This window comes from Leuciscus leuciscus (genome assembly GCF_965113295.1).
Source record: "Leuciscus leuciscus genome assembly, chromosome: 19".
NCBI lineage: Eukaryota > Metazoa > Chordata > Actinopteri > Cypriniformes > Leuciscidae > Leuciscus > Leuciscus leuciscus.
In genome coordinates, this window is record NC_138743.1 from 11,114,554 (window position 1) to 11,141,621 (window position 27,068).

General features: G+C 34.8%; 2 protein-coding genes across 3 annotated transcripts in view; one reads left to right on the plus strand and one right to left on the minus strand.

The window, feature by feature from the left end:
- Positions 1–22: 22 nt before the first annotated feature.
- Positions 23–25,927, plus strand: adat2 (adenosine deaminase tRNA specific 2). 2 transcript variants are annotated; one of them, XM_082148322.1, is made up of 7 exons: positions 23–261; positions 528–632; positions 1,311–1,461; positions 2,200–2,306; positions 2,520–2,592; positions 2,688–2,749; positions 25,510–25,927. In XM_082148322.1, exons 1-7 carry the CDS (start codon positions 169–171, stop codon positions 25,609–25,611), a joined length of 693 nt encoding a protein of 230 aa, XP_082004448.1. In that variant the 5' UTR covers positions 23–168; the 3' UTR covers positions 25,612–25,927. The 2 variants fall into 2 exon arrangements, with proteins under 2 accessions (XP_082004448.1, XP_082004449.1); XM_082148323.1 differs by lacking the exons at positions 2,688–2,749; positions 25,510–25,927 and adding an exon at positions 10,871–11,470.
- The window catches only part of aig1 (androgen-induced 1 (H. sapiens)), a 52,315-nt gene continuing 33,944 nt past the window's right edge, over positions 8,698–27,068 (minus strand). The window contains exons 4-6 of the mRNA XM_082148299.1: positions 16,075–16,190; positions 13,241–13,404; positions 8,698–9,627 (exon numbers count right to left, since the gene is read on the minus strand). Of these exons, the coding sequence (XP_082004425.1) occupies positions 9,593–9,627; positions 13,241–13,404; positions 16,075–16,190 (315 nt within the window). The 3' untranslated portion in view covers positions 8,698–9,592. The remainder of the gene's footprint in view (positions 9,628–13,240; positions 13,405–16,074; positions 16,191–27,068) is intronic.

The window sequence follows — 27,068 nt, forward strand, 5'->3', positions numbered from 1 at the left end:
TAACAGATCGAGTCGATTGATCGATTGCGCGCTCGATCCACCGCCCTGGAAGGTCCTTCAAGTATTTCGCTCCCCCGTAAACACGTGCGCGTGTAAACAAAACGCCACTTTCCCCCAGATTTGTGAGCCCTTATACGGTTATACTATTTGTTGAGGATACTGATAGATATGCTAACAGACAGTTTTGATCGCGAGAAGAGTGAATTTCTGCAGCCATCAGAAAGTGAGATACAGACATGGATGTCAAAGGCGTTTGACATGGTAAAGACTCTTTAATGTTTTCTCTTACCAGTATTTACCATGATATGTGTCATTTCCCCTCCAATACCATAGTAACTGCAGCAGTGTGTGTGTGTGTGTGTGTGTGTGTGTGTGACTGCGACTCTGTGTGTATTAACTGTAGTTGCTGTGGTATTTTCATTGCCATAAATGTGTATGGTAATGGTGAATTGTACTTTGGGTTGTTTTGAGAAAATAATATTAACATATAATCATTAATTAATATGACATATGAATGACTTTTAAAGGCAATTGAAGCCCTTGAGAATGGTGAGGTTCCAGTTGGCTGTCTGATGGTTTATAACAATGAGATTATTGGAAAAGGAAGAAATGAGGTGAATGAAACAAAAAATGTAAGTGACTTCACAATGCAACTAATAATTGATCATTTAAAGAATCATAATTTATTATTGTTCAGTTTATTACGGTAATTGAAATTATGTCTAAGCTAACAACAATGCTCTAGTTGATTATCCCTATGCTCCAGTATGTATCGACAAATGATAATTTATCAATTACAGGACAATCATATTTTTTGGATCTGTTAAGTTATTCAGAAATACATATACAATGCGGTTCATACAGACCATGATGTGAATACACCTCTCCTATGTTGGACACGTTTTCCATTTCTGAATCTAAATTAATTTTGATATTTTTTGTGAGGCTTAAAGTCTAAATGTTTAGGTGGTGTAACAGTTCAAAGATTGTAAAAAATAAAAGTCTCACTGCAAGGCTTATTTTCTTATAAATAATTCATGATTAAGATGTATACACTCAAGGTGTAAGGAACATATTTGATTATGTTTCACTTTAGTGGTTGCATAATATAAGTTTCTAAGAACATTATGAACTAGATTTTTAAAAGAATTTCTTCTTTTTGTCATCTTAAACATCCTTATTTGCCATTGACCCATATATTATAGTTTATGTTATGTCAAGGCATTTTGATTAAGAGTTCTTCCTAGTAAAGCAGGGAGAAACTTTGGACTAGACGAAACACCCTGATGTCTGTGCCTGCTTTCCTCAAGGCTACTCGGCATGCAGAAATGGTGGCACTGGATCAAGTGCTGGATTGGTGCCGTTTCAGAGAGAAGGACCCGAAGGAAGTGTGTGAACAGACTGTACTGTATGTGACAGTGGAGCCATGTATCATGTGTGCAGCTGCTCTGCGCCTGCTTTGTATCCTTGAAGCCAAAATGTGGTTCACAATTATTGTATTGACATTTACACATTCACTACCATTTAAAAGTTTTGAGTGGCTAAGTTTTTTAAAATGTTTTTGTAATGAAGACTCTCTTATGCTCACCAATACTGCATTTAATTGATCAGAAATACAGTAAGACAGTAATATTTGGAGTATTATTACAATTTAGAATAACTGTTTTCTGTGTGAATATATTTTAAAATGTAATTTACTCCTATGATGGCAAAGCTGAATTGTCAGCATCATTACTCTAGTCTTCAGTGTCACACAATTCTTAAGAAATCATTTTATGCTGCATTATTTGGTGCTCTTATTTTATTAATGTTGAACATTTATTATTATTGTTAATGTTGAAAACATTTGTGCTGCTTATTATTTTTTGGATTTTTTTTTTTCTCTCTGATTCTTTAAAGTTCAAAAGCACCACATGTATTTGAAATAGAAATCGCGTGTAACGTTAGAAATGTCTTTACTGTCACTTTCAATCAATTTAATACATCCTTGCGGCATAAAACTATTAATTTCTTATTTTTAAAAAAATCCTACCAAACTTTTGAACTGTAGTGTAGATCTTTGTGTCAGTCACACAGGCCTTCCTTTTATAAAACAATTACTATCAAAAGTAGATTTTGAATGTGTTATTGTGTTTACCACAGGATTGTATTGTCTAGTATTCATGTCATCGCTTAATGGATACCTTAACATTTAGACAGACATACCTCTTGTTGTATATGGTTGCAAAAATGAGCGGTTTGGAGGCTGTGGCTCCGTCCTGGACATCTCATCAGATCATTTACCACACACTGGAACTACATTTAAGGTAAAAGTATTCCCTCCAATTCCTATCCAGTTAAATTTAAATTCCAGCTCATGCTCCAATTCAAAAGAAAGCCAGTTCTTAAATTCTGAGTTTTGCCCAACCGTTCTGTGTGGCTAGAATATTTTTCTTGTAGAAACTTCCACATTCCCTCGATTTTAGTCCAGACCACATTGCATATTTTTGCTGTAGCACATGCTTATTTGCCTATTACAGTGCATCGCAGGCTATAGAGCGGAAGAGGCGGTTGAAATTCTCAAGGCATTTTATAAACAAGAAAACCCAAATGGTAAGGGAAGTCTTTTTAATGTATGCATGTTAATCTCCATTGATGTTTCCATCGACATGTCACTGAAACATGATGTTTTTTCTCCCGTTTGTCAGCTCCCAAACCTAAAGTGAGGAAAGATTTGGTCAGTCCACCAGGTGGCGCTGTAGTCATTCAGGTAAATCAAGGACCACAAGATTGAGGAGAGAGAAACAATTGCTCCTTTGAGCTGAAATGGAAAATATTTGAACTTTCAGACGATTACATGACCTTGTATCTCAATGATTTTGCCATCTTTTTGAGATCATTGATTTAATCTACTTCTATTTGAGGAACCACATTGCCTCATTAGCCAGACCACATCGCTCGTAAACCTCCAGGCCTCTTCTTCTCTGTGGCTGGACGCTGTGAGTGTCTTCACAGCATGTGGAAGCACAAGACTAGGCCTGTTCTGCATTATAGCGCAGGTTCTTCTCCAGCTCTTGCTCTCTATGTGTCCTTATATAACCCAGAACACTGGTTCTGAACTCTCAATGATCTCAGTCTTGGGCTCACTTGCAGATGCAGGGCAGACCCAGGTGGAGTTTCCACTTACTTCAGTGCCAGAAACTTTAAAGGGATAGTTAAAAATTCATTTCTGTCATTACTTTCTCACCCTACATTTTCTTCCATAGAGATTTTTTTTTAATAATACCAACCTGGTTTTTTCACTGTATTTAAAGTGAATGAAGACAGAGGCTGTAAAAAATACAATAAAAGTATCATAAAGCATAGCTTTGTGTTGTCCTTTTGTGTTCCCTGGAAGATGGTTTGGTATGACATTAGGGTGAGTAAATAATGACTAAATCGTTCATTTTGGGATTCGAAGATCTTCCTTTGGTTTGCCTGTAATTTATAATTTTTTTGTAATATCTCTCACACACTAACTTTCAAAAACACTGAACCTTTGTTGCGTCCTCACTAGTGTTGTTTTAGTATTATTTCTTTACTGTTATATTTTTTATTAATAATTTCAGTTAACCTTTTTTTATATTTCCTGCTTTCATTTTCATTTTAGTTAGATTTTTTGTAATTTAGTTATGTGCTTTTGTCATTTGTATAATTTTAAGTTTTTGTTCACTTCAAGATAGTAACTTTAGTGCGTCAACTTAAACGTATTTCAGTTAGTTGCCAAGGCAAAATTTCTAAAGTTGTTTTCAATTTATATTTTCATGAGTCAAAATGACCCGATGCACTAAAATTATCCTTTTTTTTTCAGAAAGCTCATATCTTTTCATTTTTCTAATATTTTTCTCTATTTTTCTATTAATTTACCTTTAAATGACTAGATTTTTATCAATAAATAATATAATTTAAGCACATTCTTCACATTCTTTCAACTTAAATTCAAGTGCGACAAAATTCCTAAGGTCTTGGACCACTCTGATGAACACTACATTCTTAAAAAACTTTTCGAGCAAAATGACCCGAGGGAAGGATGAGGTTAATTCCATAGTTGACAAAAAAAGTTTTTAATAGTTTTAGTTAATAATAACCCTGATCTTCTCACTTCCACTTGTGAAATTATTCATGTTATGTTGCGTTTCTGGCTATTAAAGTATAGCGTATCTCTCATGAGCGGTATTATAATGGTTTCTAAACCCCACATTATTAAATTGCCATGTAATGTGTTATTAGTGGCTGGAAGTGGGTTTCTGTGGGTACGTATGAAAGAGAAATCAAGCGGTTTTGGAAGTAGATATGAGGTGTCTGAGATCTTAAAGTCTGTCATTTTTCAGGCCCTGTCGTCTTACATGGTTATGAGTTCTGCCGGCCATATCATATGAATTTGAAACATTTCAGTTACTGCTCTGTTAATGTCATTGTAAGTAGAGAACCCATGGGTTTAATTGTTTAGTGATGAATGATCAGACATTGAGCTCACAGCTGGCTTTTTAATATGAATGTACTATCTTGATGTTGAAATGACAGAGGCTGTCATTAATAAATAAAAATAATCATTTAGATTCATTGTGTAAGTAGTATGATCTTAGTAACCGATTCAAAACAACAGAGCACTGGTCCCACACCTGGTAAGCATTTGACAGGTGTTATGCCCTGGCAGCGTTACGCCATGAGTCAGTGCGAATAAAGAACATCGTAAAACAAGCTGCACCCACCTACGCAGCCCCTGTTCACATGGAATGAGAACAATATTTTGCCTCTAACTCTTTATCCATAGACGACATTTCATAATGCTTCATTCATTTTTTTTTTTTACAAACAAGCAAGCCCAACCCAGGGCGAGAAAAAGTAATGTAATTTGTTACTTTCCATAAAAAGTAACTCAATTAGTTACTTTTTTGAGGGAGTAACACAATGTTGTAATGCATTACTTTTAAAAGTAACTTTACCAAACACTGCTGGTATATTTCCCAATGTTATTATTTAGAAAATTGAGGTGAAATTGTAGTTTTGTATAATCCCACAGTGGTCTTAGGAAAGCTCACTGAGATGGTAAAGACACACGGCGTTTTATTCTACAAGTAATCAAGTGTTATCTTTAAATATTGAGGGGTAATTTCATTATAATTTACAGAAGGAAAGGTTACATGAAAATTTTAGCCTTTCTTTCCAGTTCACTTTTTTCTTAGTCAACATGTATGGCCATTCGCAACATATGTTTTCTTTTCTATCGACATAGGATGAATTGAATTGTGAAAAGTTAGCGTTACATATCCGAATAAAAAGCTGTTGGTTTACATTATCCAATTGCATTACTGTGGCAGGCGCACCAACATTGTGTAACACTTTATAGTTAACCTTAAATAACTATGAACTGTATTTTTCACATTTCTATATACACCTCCGTCCAAAAGTTTGTTTTTGGTAAGATTTTTAAAAATGCTCACTTAGGCTGAATTTATTTGATCAAAATTAGATATTATATTATTAATTTTTATTTTATTTTTTCCTATAATAGCAAAGCTGAATTTTCTCAGTCATTACTCCAGTCTTCAGGATCACATAATCTTCAGAAATCAGTCTTATATGCTGATTTGCTGCTCAAGTAACATTTATTATACCATCAATGTTGAAAACAGTTGTGCTGCTTTATATTTTTGTGGAAATAATGATATTTTTTTTTAGGACTCTGATGAATACAATGTTCAATAGAACAGTATTTTTTTACATATTCTTTTTAACAATATAATGTCTTTATGGTAATTTTTTATTAATTTAATGTCTTTACTGAATAAAATAATTTCTTTCAAAAAATTTAAATGCTGACCCCAAACCACAAATTGTAGTGTATGCTAAAACGTTTTTAACATTTCATTCAATTAAAAGGATAGGTCACCTCAAAAATGGAAATTCTGTTAACATTTACTTTTTAATTATTATTTTTTATTTTTTTACATACAACGACAATCCGGTTCGTTGTTTTGGACCCCTTCTTACATAAAAACACCCCCCAAAAAATGCATCTTTTGTATTTCACAGAAGTCAGTCATATAGGTTTGGAGCGACATGAGGATGAGTAAATGATTACAGAAATATTCCTTTTACAACAAATAATAACCTATGTTAATTCTGTTCAAATTGTTCATTGTAAGTTTATGGTCCTTAATGCTTTAACCAATAACAAATTAAACTAGGCTACATTAAAAAGTGTCACCACATGTACCACTGAGTGGTTCACAAGACCAGGAATTAAGAAAGTAAATGAAGCTTAGACAATGTGATCCAAAGTGTTAAAAGGTGTAGTAATTTATAGATTTATGAAGTCCAGGCCAGTTGATTTATCATTGAGCTGTCCTTCAAATGCATCCTGCACACCATTTGCACTGCACAAATTCAGCTGTACTCACCTCATTTACATCTTTTTTTTAAGGTTGTTAATGCACATTAGGGAACCGTTCAGTTTGGTACTTCTACGTGCAGGAGAGGCAGTGTTAATGAGGAGACTATGAAGTGTCTTGACAGAAAATTTAAGCACGCACACACTTTCACTCTCTCCACACGCTGCCAAACACACATCGCCCAGACTAAATTGTCAACACGACTGTTGTCAGGCAGACCTATCTGAATTTTAAGTGTAATATTTATGATGGATCATAATGAAGTTTAATCGCCAGTCGTTGCATCTATTTTTTGACGATTCCTCCGAGAATGAAAATTATGCATGATAGGGTGTGAACGTGAAACAGGAGAGTATTTTGACAGTTCTGTCTGAAAATTTAGATGTGATAATACAAGGTTTCTCGTTATCGCTTTTCTTTGCTCCTCACAAATCCGCTTTTATCCCATGGCATTTCACTGTTCTGTTGCACCAAATTCTTTTTCTTGGCTGTTCGGGACACACGTTTTGGACTTTAAGGGGACGAGGTTCTGCAGGGCCTGGTTATTTGGACTTTTCCATCAAAAGGTGATTGTTATTCCTTGTCGAGCAAACTTTTTCCTCAGGCCTGAAATGTGTGTGTTTCTCATTAAAAGAATGTCCAGCTCTGCACAAAGGAATTGTTATGTTTGGGCAACATCTGTGTCTTAAAAGTCCAGGGCGAAAAGGCCAGAGAAAATATAGGACAAACATTAAATCATAAGTACAACAATTTTTTCCTCTGTAATTGAACGGTTGGCTCTACTTTTCCCACAAAATTGTGGTGCGTCTGTGTGTAAGGGGAGAAAGAAAATAGCTGAGTGAAGACTAGGTTTCATTTCACCGTTCTTCTGCATCCACAGCTTCGGAAGAACATAAAAATTACAGTGAGAAAATGTGATTTTCAAAGGTTTTTTATTAATAAAAGAAGAAAATAAAACACATTAGTGAAGTAAACCAAAAAAGGCTGGTCTTATCCATGAGATACAAAGAATTTCGCCCCTTTAAGATTAAAAAAAGTCATTTAATTGGGAAGAAACACTTTACAATAAGATTCCATTTGTTAACATGAACGAAAATGAAAAATTGTATTTTATTAACCTGTTACCTGACGCACGTCTTGATTTTGCCAAGTTAGACACGTTCCTGGGTCAACATGTTTTGTTGATACTGGAACAACATTCCTGTCTGAAAATGTAATTCATAACCACCCATATCCCTAAAATCAGAGGGAAATGATAAGCGAATAACACTGATGTAGAAGCACCTAACCCTGGTTGTAAGCCCAAACCTGACATAAACTGTAAACTTGTCCCTCAAATCTGATTGGTTGATTGGAATGTTGTTCCAGGATCAACAAAGATGTTCATCCAGAAACATGTTGCACTTGGTGAAATCAGGTTGAGCATAGATCTGAAAAGGTTGTAATTCATAAATGCTAAAAGAAGACATTCAACAGATTATTCCAGAAGTGAAAGAAGCTATAAAAAAATCTGGGTTTCTGCAAGTCTTAAAAAGTCTTCATTTGCCCTTACACAAATTAAGGCCTTAAAATGGTCTTAAATCAGAGCAGAAAGTCTTAAATTCATGGCAATAAATGTTGCATACATTGCAATTTTTTTTTTTTTTTTTTTTTTTTTTTTATACAAATATGAACATGTTTAAGCCTTGAAAAATGTAATAACATTTAAGTGAGTTTATGCTTAAAACGAACAAATATCTGTCAAAACTTCTAAATTAAGCAGATTTTTCTGAGCCCATTGGCAGATATTTGTTCTGGTTTTAGTCAAACTTTATTACATAAACAATTTCACAGAAAACAAGACTTCACATTTTGCCATTTTACAGCTGAATTAAATGTATCTTGATTTAAGAATCTTTAGATATTTGTACTGGAAAAAACAAGAAATACTGAGGAAACATCACTTTTTTTGCAGTTTGTTCAGAAGGTACAGTAAAAGTTATTTTCATATTGTAGTGGTTTTAAGCAAAATTATTCATGCTTTCTTTTGTTTTAGTAAAATGAATTAAAAAGTAACGGATATCTATTGGACATTGTATTTTCAAATTCTAAAGTGTTTCTCCTTAAAAAAAAAAATTTGAGAACATAATTGATATATTGTGTTCCCTTCAATTTATTTCTTAAATTTTCATTACTTGGTCTTACATAAGTCTTAAATTTACCTTCATAAAATCTGCAGAAACCCTGAAAATTAAAGTGCAAAAAAGTTTTTTTTACTAAATAATTTGGACTCTAATAAAATAAAATAAAAATAATAAAATCAAAGGCAAACTTGTGTTCCAAATTTGAAGTTGATATCACAAAAAGTAAAAAAAAAAAAGGTAAAATATCTGAGTAAAAGGGGAAAAATGTGGGGCGGGACTTGATTTTGTCCGTGGGAAATTGATTGGATGGTGGTGGTTTGCTATTGGGATCTCATGTGAGTGACAGGTTCTCACGCCAGAAAACACATCATTAGAGAAGTGGTGTCGCACTGCATTCATTTAAAATGAATTTTCAAAAATAATGATGTGCACAAATAAATACTTTTTAATAAATACTGCAATATTGCATAAAAAAAACAAGAATTCATGGTGACTTAATAAATGTTATCATATATTGCTTACTGTTCATCTAACCTATACTGTTAACAAATGAGGCCTTATTGTAAGATGTTATCAAATATGGATAGGCCTTTCCAACAAGCAATTTCATGCGGCAATATCTGCTCAGCTTAATCTCAAAACTTCTATGGCTTCAGAAGGACCACAAACAGCCCATGGAATCAAATTATCTTGTGCTCATTGTCGTTTGCCATATGCTAGTGTGGATATAAAGGTGTTGCTTATTTGTTTTACTGGGGTATATAATGACACAATCCCTCATAAATCATCCCTTGGTAAATAAATAATACCTGACATGAGTTATATATGTAATGTGGTTGTTTGTAACACACGCGAATAGAGCATGTGTATTGTACACGTCATTCAGTTCTCACACAATGCTTGAGGTATTCTGAAATACGGTAACATTCATACCATAAATTAAATACATGAATTATTCAATTTCATGTTCAAGCCAATACAGGTCTGTGCTTTATTTAATTAAGTAATGAGGATGAGATTAAAGAAATTGGTTGGAACAGAACGAGCCAGTGGTCTTCAGTCAGTTTTGGTCTTGTCTGATTCCAGAGTGCCTAGAAAAAGCAAAGAAAAAAAGTATTTTTTTAATATAGATATCATTAGGCATGTAACCACCATTCAAATCATGTTTTATTGTTTTTTTTTATTAGTAACACTTCACAACAAGGTTCAGTTTTTTAGAATTAGTTAATGCATTAGGTACACTACAGTTTAAGGTCAATACATTTTTTTTAAATTAATACTTTTATTCAGCAATGATGCATTAAATTGATCAAAAGTGACCGTAAAGACAATAAAAACTGCATATTTCAAATAAATGATGTTCTTTTGAACTTTGTATTTATCAAAGTATCCTGAAAAAAGTATCATAGTTTAAGCAGCACAACTGTTTTCAACATTAATAATAAAAAGAAATGTTTTTTGAGCACCAAATCAGCATATTAGAATGATTTCTGAAAGATCATGTGACTGAAGACTGGAGTAATGATGCTGAAAATTCAGCTCTGCCATTACAAGAATACATTACAGTTTAAAATATATTTAAATACAATATTATTTAAAATTGTAATAATATTTAACAGTATTTTTTTCTTACAGACCCCAAACTTTTGAACAGTAGTGTACCTTTTTAAAATAAATATACCATTGTTCATTGTTAAATCATGTTAGTAAATAATACATTAGCTAATGTTAATTTATTCGACATGACATGTTAAAACTGTATTAGTATAATTTATGTAGAAATTAACCAAGATGAATAAATGTTGTAGAAGTCTGACACCTATGCATTAACTAATTATAACACATTAAACCTTATTATAAAGATTTGGCATTAAATGATCAAATTAAATTTCAATTAGTAATAATCATTATCAGTATGTGGTCACATTCTTCAGCATAATGCTGATAATTAAAAAGCAGTAACTGTAGCCGATGCAATATACAGTATTATGCATCACAAAATATTTGTATTCTCTTCAACGGTTCCTTCGGTATTTGTCTTTAATATTTTAGCATAATTGTTGCATACTGCAGTGACATATTCAAGATCTGTGATCTCTTGGCAAACGATTGTGCATTTCAACAAGCTGTTCAAACCGTGAGTCAGAGTGAACAACAGCACATTAGTGACGGAAGTGTTCGTGGTTAGTTTATCTGGAGGGGCTGTTGGACATTACGATATTGCTGCTGTGGACATAAGAGGGGGATCTTGTACTGAGGACAAAGGGACAAAGATCAGCTCCATAGGAGAGAGTGTGTGTGTGTGTGTGTGTATGCTGCCTCGGTGATTTGCAGGTCAGTGTCAAACAGGTGGGAGGAAGAGAAGCCTTCGCCGTCTGCTGCTCTCAGACTGCTCACGGGCTCTGTTCCCATCTGCTGTGCACTACACCCACGATGCACTGCTCTCAGTCTATAGCGTTAACAGGTGGAGGAGTGTGCGTGGGCGCATCAGGAAGCTAAGCGGGATGTATATGTACCTGAGGGGAAGTGTATAATGTCTCTAGCCGTTATCCCGGCGTGGGTTGGGGAGCAAGAATATTTGTAACTAGACATCGTAAACATTCAACTCACACATGTAGCCAGTCAATGGTGGAAAACACAAAATCAGAAACGCACAATCACTTAAAGGGGCCGCCCTGAAAATCATCTGTAATCGATATAAAACACAAGCCAAATAGCTTTTTCTACGGTGTTTTATTGTGCTTTTTTTCCCTGGAAAAGAGCAGTGTAAACACCATCCTTTTGTGTCCCTAAATAAAGCTAAATAAAGTCAAACAGGTTTGGAATGGAAGTCTTCTGCAAACACACAAAACATTATTGTGAGGAAAAGACTGTAATTTAAGTTGTTATTTACTGAAAATCCTCTCCAGTAAGGCTGAGCCTCTATGGTATGAAAATATATATTGTGGGAATGGTATAAAGTATCTATTAGGGGTGCGCCAAAATATCGATATGGCGATTAGGGCGGGCGTACACGGTGCGAGTTCGGACACTCGGGAGGTCGTGATATTGCACACGTTGCGAGTCAGTTTAACTGATAATCGCGTCAAAGCAGCTGGTACACGGCACGAATTTTATCCCGAGCCGGCAGCAATCACGTGGGCTTTCGCGCTAAACACAGAGACCGTCATGTTGCATGCATGCAGGCAAAGCTTCAGATAGAAAAATGACATAAATGTGTGTGCAAATGATTTGTTGAAAAGCAGAGAACAGTAGCCATTCCTTTCAACATAAAAACTAGAGAGAGAGAGAGAGAGAGAGAGAGAGAGAGAGAGAGAGAGAGAGAGAGAGAAGTGTGTGTGTGTGTGTGTGACAGTGTATGCGCACGCTGTATGGTTGCTGCCACTGAGGTATAGCCCCATCGACGTGGTGGTTGTGTATGATTAGGGCAATAGGGGACAGCTGGTGAAAATCGGGCCGACTCCCCGAATTTTTTAAACATGTTTAAAAATTATCGGGAGGTCGGGAGGTGCTCGTAACGCTTGGCTCGGCTCGTAATTCCTCTCACACGCTGCGAGCCGCGACCATGCGAGCATCATCCACTCGATTTCTCCCGAGTGAAAAAATCATCTGCGAGCAAAACAAAAATAGTGTCTGTGACTGTTTTGTTGCAACTGATAAGACACAAGTTGTTTTTGTTATTGTGTTTCATCCAAAAAAATAAATGGAGATTAATTTTCCTAATTAAAAAAAAAACTTTTTATTTCTTAAAACATGATATATTGTGAGTTATTACTGATAATATATCGAGTATCGCCATATCGTGAACAATGTATCGCGTATCGTATCGTATCGTATCGTGAAGTACCCAGTGATTCCCAGCCCTAGTATCTATCATAAGAGATTATGCGTTAACACTTTAGTTTAGGGTCCAATTCTCACTATTAACTAGTTGCTTTTTAGCATGCATATTACAAGGATATTGACTGTTTTTTTAGTACTTATAAAGCACATGCCTTATTCTGCATGACCATATTTTACATCCCTTAATCCACCCAATAGCTAAACTTAACTACCTTACTAACTATTAATAAGCAGTAATTAGGAGTTTATTGAGGCAAACGTTGTAGTTAATAGTAAGAATTGGACCCTAAACTAAAGTGTGACCAGTTTTACTATATGGCTTATATCACAGTATGTAAGTATATCCACGTAGCGCAGTACCACTTAAAAGTTATAGACACTTTAGAGTGATAAACATGGAAGCTTGTTTCCACCACGGTTAAAAAAATAAAAAGGACATTGCAAATTTTTTTGCACGGAATTCAGACTTTATAACTTGCAATTGCAAGTTTATATCTCACAATTCTAAGAAAAAAGTTTGAATTGCGAGATATAAACAAAAAAAAGTTAGAACTGTAAGATAAAAAGTACCTTTTTTTTTTCTGTGGTGAAAACAAGCATTCATACTTGTATTTGCATGTTGGCTTATCAGTATCAGCCAGATTTGAATATTAGTGCATTCTGTTCCTCACACAAAACCATTGTATAGCTTCATAAGACTTAAAATATAGAGCATGAATCATAAGGACAACTTTTATGGTGTGTTTTTTTGTGTGTGTGTGTGTGTGTGTGTGTGTGTGTGCGTGCTCCACAGCAGATACAGGTTTGGACTGACATGAGGGTGAACAAATGATTTTTAGGTGAACTATCACTTTAACTTACTCTTTGAGGAATCCCAGATGTAGTTGTTCAGGATTTCTCCCAAGACGTAGTAGACATTGATCAGAGCCGTGAGGCAGATGAAGAAGGAAATTCTGGCCATGGGCCCGATGTGCTCCAGCAAAGGATAAACCCACACCCCCGTCACGCTGTGCACCCAGCACATCCTATGAGAGCGAGACGGAGAAAATCTGTTACCTTTGCACCCGTGATCTGTCTAATGTGTTTGTCCTTCTGTCTGCTAAACCCAGCGTTTGAAAAGCTGCAGAAGCAGTCACCACACTGTCAATGTGTCTACCATTCATGTCTGTGAATGCTAGACACTGCTCTTTTTGTTACGAGCTCCTTTTTTTGTTTCTAGAGCAATTTTAATGCAGTCACATGGCTATAATCTACAGCCTGACAGTCCGTTTATGTAATGGATTGTGTCCGTTTAATCTACTCCTGCACTCATAACCTTAGCTTTAATATTTGATGAATATGAAAGAAGACCCATCTACCTACTTTTCAAATGCCTTGTTTTCTGAGACTCGTGAAATAGAGTATATAAAAGCTGTATTTGGAAGGTAATCCTCATGTAAAGCTGCCCATGGATTTAACAACTGCAGGCAAGTCTTATTCCCCGACTAAATAAAAAGCAATGCCTAATCAGCTTAATTTAGGGAAAGGAAATAAGACAGAGGTGTGTGCTGATAATCTTGTACTGAAGGTGATTTTGACAGACGCCTCCTACGTGCCGTCAGACTAGTTTAGTTTAGCTCCAAGCACTTTCTTAACATTGCTAATTAATCTGTTATATGCAAGCCTAAATAAATCCTAGGCGGTTTATTTTCCAAAGGTGTCTGGGGCACTGAAATTGGGGTTGTATCTTTCCATGAATTGTGTACAAAACAGGGCTCGCAACTCTTAAAATATTTCTTTGTCAACCTCAGGAGGTCTGTTTTATTAAGTGTTTTATTTTCTATGAGATTTACCATTATTTCCAACCCTGTTGCCAATTTGAGACTAATTGGGTCTAAATGTAAAAGTCCTTATTTATGTGATCTTGTTAATTTTTTAGCCCAAAAAGTATGATTATATTATATACTGTGCATATCATAATTAATAATATGTATTATTCATCTTATTTATTATTTATTACATATAACATAATCTTATATTTATTAATCATAATTATTAATCTGTATTATTATTGATGATGATAATAAATTTATTAAAATATAAAATAACTATTAATAGCTATTATTCATCTTGTTTATACATTTTTCCATTTATTATTAAAACAGTATCATATTCATATTAATAACATATTATTCATAATAATATTAACAACAATAACAATTAAATACACATGTATTTGTATAGCGCTTTTCACAATACATGGGTGATTCTATAATTGCAGGTACATTTGGTGTCCACTCCAAAGTCATTATTTTTTTCTGCTTTTTTAAATAGATATATTTTTTAATTATTTTAATAGTTTGTTACTCATTGCCACTGATTTGTCATACATGCCATAACAATATAATATTTTCTGTAAAAAGTGTCTTATAGCTGAAAATCATGATTTCTTGTTGACCGAATTAGTCAGTGTATTTTTTCCATCATGTATCATTGCGGAATCAAAATATTTTATTTTACATTTCTTTTGGTAATATTTCATTTCTTTTCTTTTATTTATAAAAGCCCTAAATTGTAATTTTCCTAATTCTACAACATTAAATTGTTTAAAAATAACTTTTATATTATAAAAATGTGTCTAAAAATCAAAGAAAATATTTTTCACCAAGAGTTATTTTGTTAAAAAGTCAACATTGTTACCAATTTTAAAAGGAAAACAGAATTTATCACTTATCAAGTTTTAATCATGATTTCATTAATGATATGTGCTCTTAGCATTTATGCTAGCAAGTGGAGTTTTTTGCTAAAAAGTTAAAAATTGTCAATCCTGTTTCCGTCAAACTCTGTTACCAATGTGATTTCTACACATTGCCTGATTTGTCTGTAACAAAGTTGACAAACAATACTATAAAGAAATTACTTTTTTGTTAAAGTAAAAAAAAAAGAAGGAAGTAACTTGTGCAAGCACTGAATTATTAAAATTTAATATGTTTTCAATAAGATACTGGAAATAATAAGATTGTACTGGCTAAAAGTTTCAAAGCACTGATGCCAGTGATCAAAATAGAGCAAATCACTTTTTGAAAGTAACATGCGTTGATTTCATCGTTTACACCAGTAGGTGGCGACAAGTCACTGTTGATATTTGTCATATTATTTGTCATTGAATTATTAATTCATTCAACAATACTTATTATTATACTTTTTGTTGTTGTTGTTTTTAAACAACACCAGAATGTGTAACGGTAGCAGATATAGTCTAAAGCTAGTTAACCAACTGTTGGTTTGTAGTTATTGATAAACTTTAATGTTTTATAAAGGGAAAAGCCATTTTACAGGGACACGTCTCCATTTTAAGTGGGGATACAGACGTTTCATGCGTTTAAAACTACCTCCCTTTGCTAGGTTCATTTCATGTTAAATGATAGTTTACATGGGATTTGTGCCTCTAATGCTTTTACAATGTAATGCGAGACCAAAGTTTACCCGATTCACGGAAAGTGCCAGAATTCGAGCAAATTAATTACTGTGCAGAAAGACGTAAGGGAATGATTTGGAGGTCATGAAGATCAGGTGACCAGATGGAATCTATCTTTTGATTGACACTTTAGAACAATGCAAAGTCAATCTCCCCTGATCATCGTACCTTCAGGGAGTCCTTTGTAAATTAACCCAGTGTGAGATTAAAAATGACTGTGCTGGAAGGAGAGATTTACCATACAACATATCCAACAGCAAACGTGCACACTGCCAAGAGTCCACAGGACCTGCTGGGATATCGATGGTGTGTTGTTCTCATCTCAATTATGATGAAAGGAAGAACTGTTGTGTGCTGAAAAGGACATAAATACAGCACAGTTAGCTTTACAAATGATTCTAAAGCACAGAATCTCGTCAAATTTCAATGCGCTGGCTCTTGCAAAGACAAATTGTCTGGTAAGTTTTTAAATGTTCACTTTCTGAATGCCATTTCACTGTAGATTGATAGTTATTATATATGCAGTCTCTGTCTTTTCTCTGTTACTCTGATATCCTATTGATTAGCTTATAAATAAGACATAAGTTTGAAGCTCTTAAGAAAGAACCACTTGAAATCAAACCGCAGCTCTATACAGAAAAATCATTTCTAGGATACTCCATTGAGTAGTTCCTTTAATAACGCCAACACATTTTAAAATAGTTATTGCGAGAGGGCCAATGAAAATCATTACAAACTCAATTGTTGAAATGTAATTTACAAGTGGAATGGGGTCACCTTTACATCCAAATGCTAATGAATCTGCACAGAATGAAACCCAAATCACAAAGTTTTGCTATAATCTGCTTAAATCATCTGATTTTATTCAGATTTACTGAATCAATAGAGCCGTTTGTCACTGCGTCTGTATCACAACTTGATCAAACCCAACAGACATCTTTTTCCAAACAATGGGTAATTCTATTTATTTATGTTGCTTCACAAAAGCCTAGATCAGAAACGCTTGATAAGGACATTTACATAGCAGAATTGCAGAACTTAGCAATAATGTGACAATCTATGCAATAGAGCTGTCGAACAGCAATTTTTTCAGGCATCTCGACTAACTCGCCGTTCCAACCATCCGATCACCTGTGGACCAAGAATAGAGCGGTTACACAACTTCAAGCAAATTGCTCATCAAACAAGATAAAAGAAGTGAAAAGGAAGCTGGGTGTGGACCGAAGCCGAGTGTTTGACAAACAAGCTGACATGGTTTCATGCAGCTGAAAACATGGAGGAATGCTAGGCGAGCCAGGCCTGGGCGGGAGCTTCTTGTCCATGTGAGTGATGAGAATGGGTGAGCTATCATCATTATAACCATTACTACCATTATGCAAGCCAATACAAACATTTCAAGTCAAGGATGGTAACATAAAGTTAGTTTATTGTTTGTTTTTTTAATGTAGAGCTGAACATCTGTTTCATTTTTATGAGAGTGCTACTATGTGCATCGTGCATGAGACAATATGCAGACTGATTTCTAAAAGTTCAGATGATGACATAACATTTTACATTGGGTCAGTATTAAAGGCTAATAATTTTAAAACAAGACATTTATTGTGTTCTTCAAGGGATAGTTTTTCAAGCAAAAATGAAGTCTGTCATAATTTACTCACCCTCATGTCGTTCCAAACCCATTAGACACAAATTAAGATAGGTAACCAGGTAACCAAAACTTAAAAGCTCCAAACATGTCATAATGGCGTTGTAAAATGAATCCATTAGAGGTTTAATCCTAGTCTTGTGAAGAGATATGATCGCTTTATATGATGAACAGATTTATTTACATCTAAACAGTGATCGACTTTTACATAGAGCACATCACATATGGTAATAAGAAAAATAATGTATGTGTTGATAATTGTTTACACTCTTAATAATAAAGGTTCATTATTGGTATTGAAGAAGATATTTTAAAGAATGTTGGTAATCAAACAGGTGATGGTAGCCATTAACAATTGCAATTGCCTAAGGCTACCGTCAACTGTTTGATTACCAACATTCTTTAAAATATTTTGTGTTCACCAGAAGAAAGAAACTATCACAGGTTTGGAACAACTAGAGGGTTAAAGGGTCACAAAAAATGATGACAGAATTAAAAAAAATTTGGTGAACTATCCCTAGTTATCTATCATGGGACTCCTTTCATTGCATGTTCACTTCCACTGTACGTCAGCAGATGGCAACCTTCTTACATGAAGACAGTCAAAACTCTCGCTCCCTGCAGATCTAGCCTCATTTGACCACACGTCTGTTCTGGAAACGCCATCCAAAAGAAAGACTTATGAGCCTTACCGAAATTACATGACATGTTGATATTCTGATATGCTTTTAACATGCCACCACAGCTCTTATTGAACCCGCTTTTGCAACACATAATCATATTTCCACGGTAAATAAAAAGCAGACCACATTTACTGGGCTTTCCCTAGATATGAATGCGCCAACACGCTTAAAACTCGGATGCTGGGTGTTTTAAGTCCTTAGCGTGTTGACGTCTCATCAGATCGGCAGGTCTGAACTTGTCTTTGACAAGTGTCAGGAGTGAGATGTACAGTCAGTGAGAAAGCAGCTTTTTTTTGTGTGTGTGTGTGTGTCATCCTGTGACTGAACCCATGATGAGCTAGTTGCCAGTTATGAGTCACATTACTGCTAACCAAACAGATACTGTAATGTTCTAGAAAAGCAGCCACTGTCAATCAGAATTCCTATACTGTAAGTTGGTTGATCAGCTCTGATTCACTGTGACTCAATTTTCAGCACGTACTGTAGTTGGTGTCATCATCAGTGTTGCTCATGTTTACAGAGTATAATAAGCACCTCGCTGTAAAAAATCAAGGCAGTGTGATGCATTTTGAGTCTTAACATCTGTTCTCAGTGACACAATTTTTTAAAAGTCTCCTAGTTTAGGCTACTTGTTTCGACTAGTTTATCCAAGTTGAATTTGTTTGTTTGTTTGTCTAAAGACAAAATGTCCCAAATAGCATATAAATGTATGTAAGTGTCAAAAAGTACTTTATGTATGGCACATATCAGTGGTCAAAAAAGATTTTCAAAATGATTCTTCAGTCACTTCCTCCTAAACCAACGAACTGTTTGACGACTATCATCGTCATTGAGGTTTGTGTGAAAAGTGTTGCGGTCTATGTGCATTCTTGTGCAACTTTTGCACCTAATGCCTTTGCTTTGCAATATGTTTTCTTTAGATTATTAACTTGACATTAACTTTTTTGCTCACCAGCCACTGTGGCAATATATAACGTGTATCTATATCTATCTATCGATCTATCTATCTATCTATCTATCTATCTATATATACAATCTATATCTATATATACTGTATATATATGTATATATATTAGTGCCTTCAAGTCGATTAATTGCGATTAATCACATCTAACAGAAAACAAGAGGCTTAAAGGGTTTGTTCACCCAAAAATGAAAATTATGTAATTAATGACTCACCCTCATGTCGTTCCAAGCCCGTAAGACCTCCGTTCATCTTCGGAACACAGTTTAAGATATTTTAGATTCAGTCCGAGAGCTTTCTGTCCCTCCATTGAAAATGTATGTACGGTATACTGTCCATGTCCAGAAAAGGTTATACAGACATCATCAAAGTAGTCCAAGTGACTACAGTGGCTCAATCTTAAGTTTATAAAGCGACGAGAATACTTTTTGTGCGCAAAAAAACAACAAAAATAACAACTTTATTCCACTATTCATTTCCTTCTCTCTGGGCCTCGAGTTTTTTCACGTAGTATAAATGTATAGCGCTTCTGTGTTGTAAGTCACACGTAGGCTCACTATTGGCCGATGCTGGTCATGTGTGTGATGCGTGTGTACAACACAGAAGCGCTACGCAGTTTTACTACGTGAACTCACTCGAGGCCCAGACAGAAAGAAATGAATAGTGGAATAAAGTCATTATTTTTGTTTGTTTTTTGTGCACAAAAAGTATTCTCGTCACTTTATAAACTTAAGATTGAGCCACTGTAGTCACTTGGACTACTTTGATGATGTCTGTATAACCTTTTCTGGACATGGACAGTATACCGTACATACATTTTCAATGGAGGGACAGAAAGCTCTCGGACTAAATCTAAAATATCTTAAACTGTGTTCCGAAGATGAACGGAGGTCTTACGGGCTTGGAACGACATGAGGGTGAGTCATTAATGACATAATTTAAATTTTTGGGTGAACTAACCCTTTAAGCCCTGTCAGTATAAGCAGGCATAAAGATGGTTTTACAAACGTGTTGTGAGACCCCTGCATTCTGTTCCTCAACACGTCCTGTGTGAATGAGTCTATGACTCATTTTGTTCTGTCTGCTCTCAGTAAGTCTGGTTTGACACGGTGCATTTAGTGGCTGCTAGTCTGACTGCAGGCTACAAAGACATTAAGTTGGTACATGAGACGTTTATTGTAGTTGTTAATTTCTTTATTATTAATATAAATTATAAAGATTACTTTGTCATTAAGATTGATAATATAAAATAGTGTGTTAATTAAATTTGATATATTCACTACCGTTCAAAAGTTTGGGGTCAGTAAGATTTTTAAATGTTTTTAAAAGAAGTATCTTCTGCTCTTTTTTTTTTTTTAAACAGTAATATTGTGAAATATTATGACAATTTAAAATGACTGTTTTCTATTTTTATATATTTTAAACTGTAATTTATTCCTGTGATCAAAGCTGAATTTTCAGCATCATTACTCCAGTCTTCAGTGTCACATGATCCTTCAGAAATCATTTTAATATGATGATTTGATGCTCAAGAAACATTCATTATTATTATCAATGTTGAAAACAGTTTTTTTTTCAAAATTCTTTGATGAATAGAAAGTTCAAAAGAACAGCATTTATTTAAAATAGAATATTTTCTAACATTATAAATGTCTTTACTGTAACTTTTTATCAGTTTAACTCATCCTTGATGAATAAAAGTATTGATTTATTTTATTTATTCCCCCCCCAAAAAAAAATTCTTACTGACCCCAAACTTTTGAACGGTAGTGTTTAATGTTACAAAAGCTTTAGATTTCAGATAAATGCTGTTCTTTGGAACTTTCTATTCATCATAGCATCATGAAATAAAAATGTAAATAACTGTTTTCAACATTGATAATAATCATAATTGTTTCTTGAGCATCAAATCAGCATATTAGAATGATTTCTGAAGGATCATGTGACACTGAAGACTGGAGTAATGATGCTGAAAATGCAGCTTTGATCACAGGAATAAATTACACTTTACTGTATATTCACATAGAAAACAGCTGTTTTAAATTGGAATAATATTTCACAATATTACTGTTTTTGTTTGTATTTTTAATCAAATAAATGCAGCCTTGGTGATCAGAAGATACTTCTTTTAAAAACATAAAAAATCTTACTGACCCCAAACTTTTGAACGGTAGTGTACATTCAAAGGAAAATCATGCTGTACATAATTTACTTACTTTCACCTTCTTCTTTTTTTTTTTTTTTCAGTGCAGTATTATTGGATTCTCTCTAAACTTTTGTGTTCTCTATTCTTCTTGTGTGCATGTGTACGTCTTTCTTCACCATAATGATTTTTCCCTAATCGTTAATTGCCCCTCAAATATTTACAAAACATGTTTGCGACAAGTTTGCGAGATTCAGAAAACCTTTTCATCGGTTCCCAGAACCAAGTCAGGGAGTCAAAGTTGGCACTTGGATAATAGATGGTTATTCTGTTCATTACGGTGATTATGGTCTAATTGCTATAATGCCAAACCTCTGCAGAAAAAAACAAAGAACGTGTGCTTCTAGAGGTGTGGAGATGTGTCTCGGCACGCATGTAACACTGAAGTATTCTTGAAGGAGCTCATTCACCCACACACATTCCATCCAGCAGATCACAGTGAGGGCTAATCATTAATGCCCCGCTATCAAAACCCCTCATGATCTGCTGGAATGACTCTCAACCTCTCCAGGCTGATCCTGAGAGACTTGTGGCTGTACTTGAGCACTTGAGCAGGCTGCAGAGATTGGCGTGGGTTTTGAAGCTGCATACCAATAAGTGAATTGTAACTAGCAAAAAACATATTTACACAGAGATGACAACAAAGAAGGCCAAAAATGTTTAATTGGACACAGTATGAGGCCTAACTTGTTAATGATTTGCCATCGCTCTTCAGAGTTCTTTATAAAATTCACCCTAGTGGCTGGTGCTTTTTCAAAAAGTTTGTGTGAAGTATTAATATATTTTAAAATGTAATTTATTCCTGTGATGGCAAAGCTGAATTTTAAGCAGTCATTACTCCAGTCGTCAGAGTCACACGATCCTTCAGAAATCATTCTAATATGCTGATTTACTGCCCAGGAAACATTTATTATTATCAGTGTTTACATTTTTTTGTCACTGCTTAATATTTTTGTGGAAACTGAGATACATTTTATTGCAGTATTTTTTGATTAATATAAAGTTCAAAAGTAGATAGATAGATAGATAGATAGATAGATAGATAGATAGATAGATAGATAGATAGATAGATAGATAGATTTAATAATTATTGTAATGGGGTTTTTATTCCATGAATTAGATGTACATTTCAGACATCTTCACTTTCATTAAAACCTATAGGTTAGATAAGTGAAATCATTCAATTTGCATTAATAGTGTTGCTATCATGACATATCTTCAATTAAAATATGGGCAAATAAATATTTAAATACTCATATGCCTATGAGTCTCAGAATAATTTTACCTTTCAGATTAATCTCTTTTACAGGGATTCTGCGTTATGTGTCATTGGTTATTCAATTATTCAACTAAATTGCCAAAATTCATTTTTAAATAGAATAGCCAAGTTGATTATGAACATTGTTCTTAAGGGGGGCATCTTCCCCCATGTTACCCTGTTATTAATGTTATTGACTCCACATGACCTCTGGCATAAACCATTGCTTCACTTTATTAGTGTCTTACTGCTTTACTATCTTCATCATAAAATGTCTCTCACACTTTCCTTCACAGACCGAGCGCAGCCTTGCTTCTGGGAATAGTGTTCGGCTTGACCCCAGGACCCTATCTTTACATACATTGTGTCTGTTTCATTGGAAATGATCATAATCATAACCTCACATGCAATTATAAGTTGTGGTTATGGATGCACAACTGCCAGATCTCAGAATAGACCAAATTTGGCCAATGTGGGAAAAGCGAGACTGAGAGAGATTATATCTGTGGGTGCAAAAAGCTAAAGCTCCAAGAACAGCCCTCTGCCTGCACGGTGATCGCACTTAATCCTTTGTGATCAATGATAAGCTATACTTTAATACTCACTGACACTGATAGTTATTTCATGATATGGAGAGCTCCAGATGAATATGCTCATTGGCAGAACCTTTGCCCAAACCTTCCAGCTCCTGGAGTCTTAAGCAGCACAATTCCTTGGTTTTGTTTTCTGACAGTGGTGAGACGGCGTATGCGAGGATTTCACAGCTGCGTCCTGGTTGGGAATTCAACCCAACACTCTGTGGTCAAAGTGTCAAGGCTTTCAGCTACTGCCACATTAGCATTTGGCTCTGGTTTGCCACTTTGTACTTGAACCAAGGACAGTTTGTCATGAGGGGTATAAAATATATCATGATGCATTGATTTGGTAATAAAATCTCAATGCATTGATTATGGAATTTAATAATCGATTATGACTATAATAATACCCTATGCTTTACAGATGCCGCCTCAGATTACTTTCACTGAGTTTGGGTTTCTGCATAACCTTTTTATTCATAAATGCCTGACTCCATTTGACCAAAGCTGTTGTAGTTTTCTTTCTAAAATGTGACCCTGGATCACAAAACCAGTCACAAGTCGCACGGGTATATTTGTGGCAATAGCCAACAATACCTTGTATGGGTCAAAATTATCGATTTTTCTTTTATGCCAAAAATCATTAGGATATTAAGTAAAGATCATGTTCCATGAGGATATTTTGTACATTTCCAACCGTAAATTTATAAAACATTTATTTTTGTGAGTGAATGCAGCACAATCGTGAACATAAATGGACAACTTTAAAGGAGATTTTCTCAATGCTTTGATTTTTTTGCACCCTCAGATATTTCAAATAGTTGTATCTCGGCCAAATATTGTCCTATCCTGACAAACCATACATCAATGGAAAGCTTATTTATTCAGCTTTCAGCCGATGTATAAATCTCAATTTAAAAAAATTGACCCATGTGACTGTTTTTGTGGTCCAGGGTCACAAATGTGATTTTTTTATTTATTATGTGTTTTCTGGAATATTTGCACAATATACTTGTAAATTTGCTGTAAATTGCCAGTAATATATAGTTGTTAATTCTACAATGTAGCTTGAATTAGCAACACAATATTAACTTTCTTATTAGATTAACATCCATCTAAAATTACACTACCATTCAAAAGTTTGGGGCTGGTAAGATTTTTTACCTAGGCTGCATTTATTTGATCAAAAATACAGTAACTAATTTTTATTGTTGCAATTTAAAATAAAATGTCTATTTTAATATATTTTAAAATGAAATGTATTCTTATGATGACAAAGCAGAATTTTCAGCATCATTACTCCATTCTTCAGTGTCACGTGATCCTTCAGAAATCATTCTAATATGATGATTTGCTGCTCAGGAAACATATCTTATTATCAATGTTGAAGACAAGTGCTGCTTAATATGTCTTTCTGAATAAAAGTATTCATTTATTTAAAAAAATGTGTACTGTCCCTAAACGTTTGAACGGTATTTATGTATTCAGCAGCATATTTTTGAAAATAATCATGAATCATTCAATAATCAAATGGGACTGAATCGGATTGAATGATTTTTCATGATGTATAAGGCAAACAATCGTAATCAAATTGAATGTGTCAACCATTTACATCCCTTTACTAGTCATTGCTGACAAAAAGACAAACGCATATAGAATATAGAAAATATGCCATTACAAAGAGGCCTAAAAAAAAACATTATTTGTGCAAAGAGAGCAGACTTGTTCTTTTTGAAAAGACAAGACAAATATGATTAATGGGATGTCATGAATACACCTACTACAGCTTGTTTGGTATTGTGGATAGAGTTACTTGTGACAGATGAGCAAGTTGGTTTAAGGCCCAAATGATTCACTTTGCACTGCTGTCTTATCACAGACCAGCTTGCCCCGACCTGTCAAAGCATCAGAGCCCAGTGGAATCCGAACGGGAGATATGCGTGCTAACTGTGCTGCGGGCCGCCTGATAGAAGGCTCACAGAGGGTATAGTGTGACGGAGAGAGTGCTCCCAAGGTCGGGTGTTGGGTTTCCCTGCTTAACCTCCCAGGCTGGTTGTGACATACTCCCCACGGTTCCCAGTCAACAGGGGCTCACATGACCCCTTGCCCTTCTCCCCTTGGCAGCGTGAATCCCCACTAAATACCTTCCTGAGCTGCACCACAAACAGCCACTACCACAAGCAGAGCCTGTTTAGGTCCCCGCTCAGCTGGATGGGTATCAGTAGATTTGGCCTGACGGTGCATTTTTTTTCGCTTGAATGTGACCCAGACTTGTTTTATTTTAGCTTGTGTTTGTGGGCCCTTGTCTTAATTTAACATGGCAGCTCTCTTTCTCTGACCACCAGGCTGAGAAGCTCTTGGAGTCTTGTGGTTTTGGCAAGCGTGCCTGGACTGTCTGCGGAAAATCCCCTCCAACAAAACAGCACAACTCACTCAGAGGACCCTGAACTATAAACAAGACAGGCCTTGTCAAATACTCCCAGGATCGACTCCATATCCTCCCGTTCCAGTGAAAGTGTTGCATGCACTTCACATTGATGCCGCTCGAGTGTCAAACACTCGCTCTCTGATAGCAGAATGAATGATGAGATACAATTACTAAAGTACAGATTGACATATGTAGTATTTTTATGATATATAATCTATTATGTTATTATTTATTCAGTCTTAATAGTAAAATGAATATCATCATCACCAATAATCGATATGCATAAATTATTTATGCTTTAAAGAAATGAGACTGCAAAATGTAATAATACAATTATTAATAATAATATATTAATTTGTAAAATAATTTATAATCAATATGCAGAAATGATTTGTATTTGTTTCAAATAAATTAACATGTAAAAAATATGTATTATGAGTTTTTTCTTCTTCTTCTTCTTTTTAATATTATTATCTATTTATTAATTTTCCAAACCGCTTTAACCTTTGCAGGGTCACAATAGATGCTGGAGCCTATATTATTATTATTATATAATTATTATTTATACAAAGTTGTTTTGCAATGCATGTTTTTCATCTTTGTTTTGGGGTATATCATTTTTAAGCTACATTTCTTTCTTATAAATGAGAGTATTTATCAAAACAATCAGAACATTAAGTTACTTATAAATACTGTTGTTGTCACCTGCTCCATGATAACAGAACGTATAGTGAAATAGAATTACAAGCCAGAAAACTGTGAGCAAGTTTTGAGCAAGACCAGCATAATGCGTGAGACTACTTTTCGATGTGAGGAACATGACGAGATTTCACAAGCTCATTATGCACTGCTGATCGCACTTCACTGGCAGCCTGCTATACCAAAACTGGTGTGAACACAGATGTTTCTATGCACAAATTAAAAGCAGGGGTTACTGTCGAATATACTCCAAGAATTCTGAGCTAGAGATGTTTTCCAGCTCCTCCAATGTCAAAACGTCTTGGCCAACTTTGTCAACAATGGGCAAGAAAGCAAACTACAAAACGGCCATCTTTCACTGGTTTGAAATGGGTAAATATTTTCCCAGTTGTTAAGGATGAGCTAGCGAGCCAGCTATGCACTCGTTTTAATGACGGGGTTTGGATGGAGGAACTTCACCTAGTAACTTTTCCAGGCTCAACATGGCAACTCAATCATGAGTGCAAGGGTGACATTGTACACCGCCATGCCTTGAAATATTAGCGTCCAGAAAAATGGACCGGCAATTATTGATCTTTATAAAGTAATCTGCCAGCACTTATGGAAACCAAAGGAAATAGCTGAACAGAAAGCACTTCACAAGACTATTTGCCAGTAGAGAATCAATATCATTGAAAATAGTAGTGTTTGCCTCTTTGCACCAGTTGTTTAACACTTTGGGTTTGTTCTGTGAAAACCCAATCTGTCTCTTGATCTTAACAGAAAAACACATCTGTT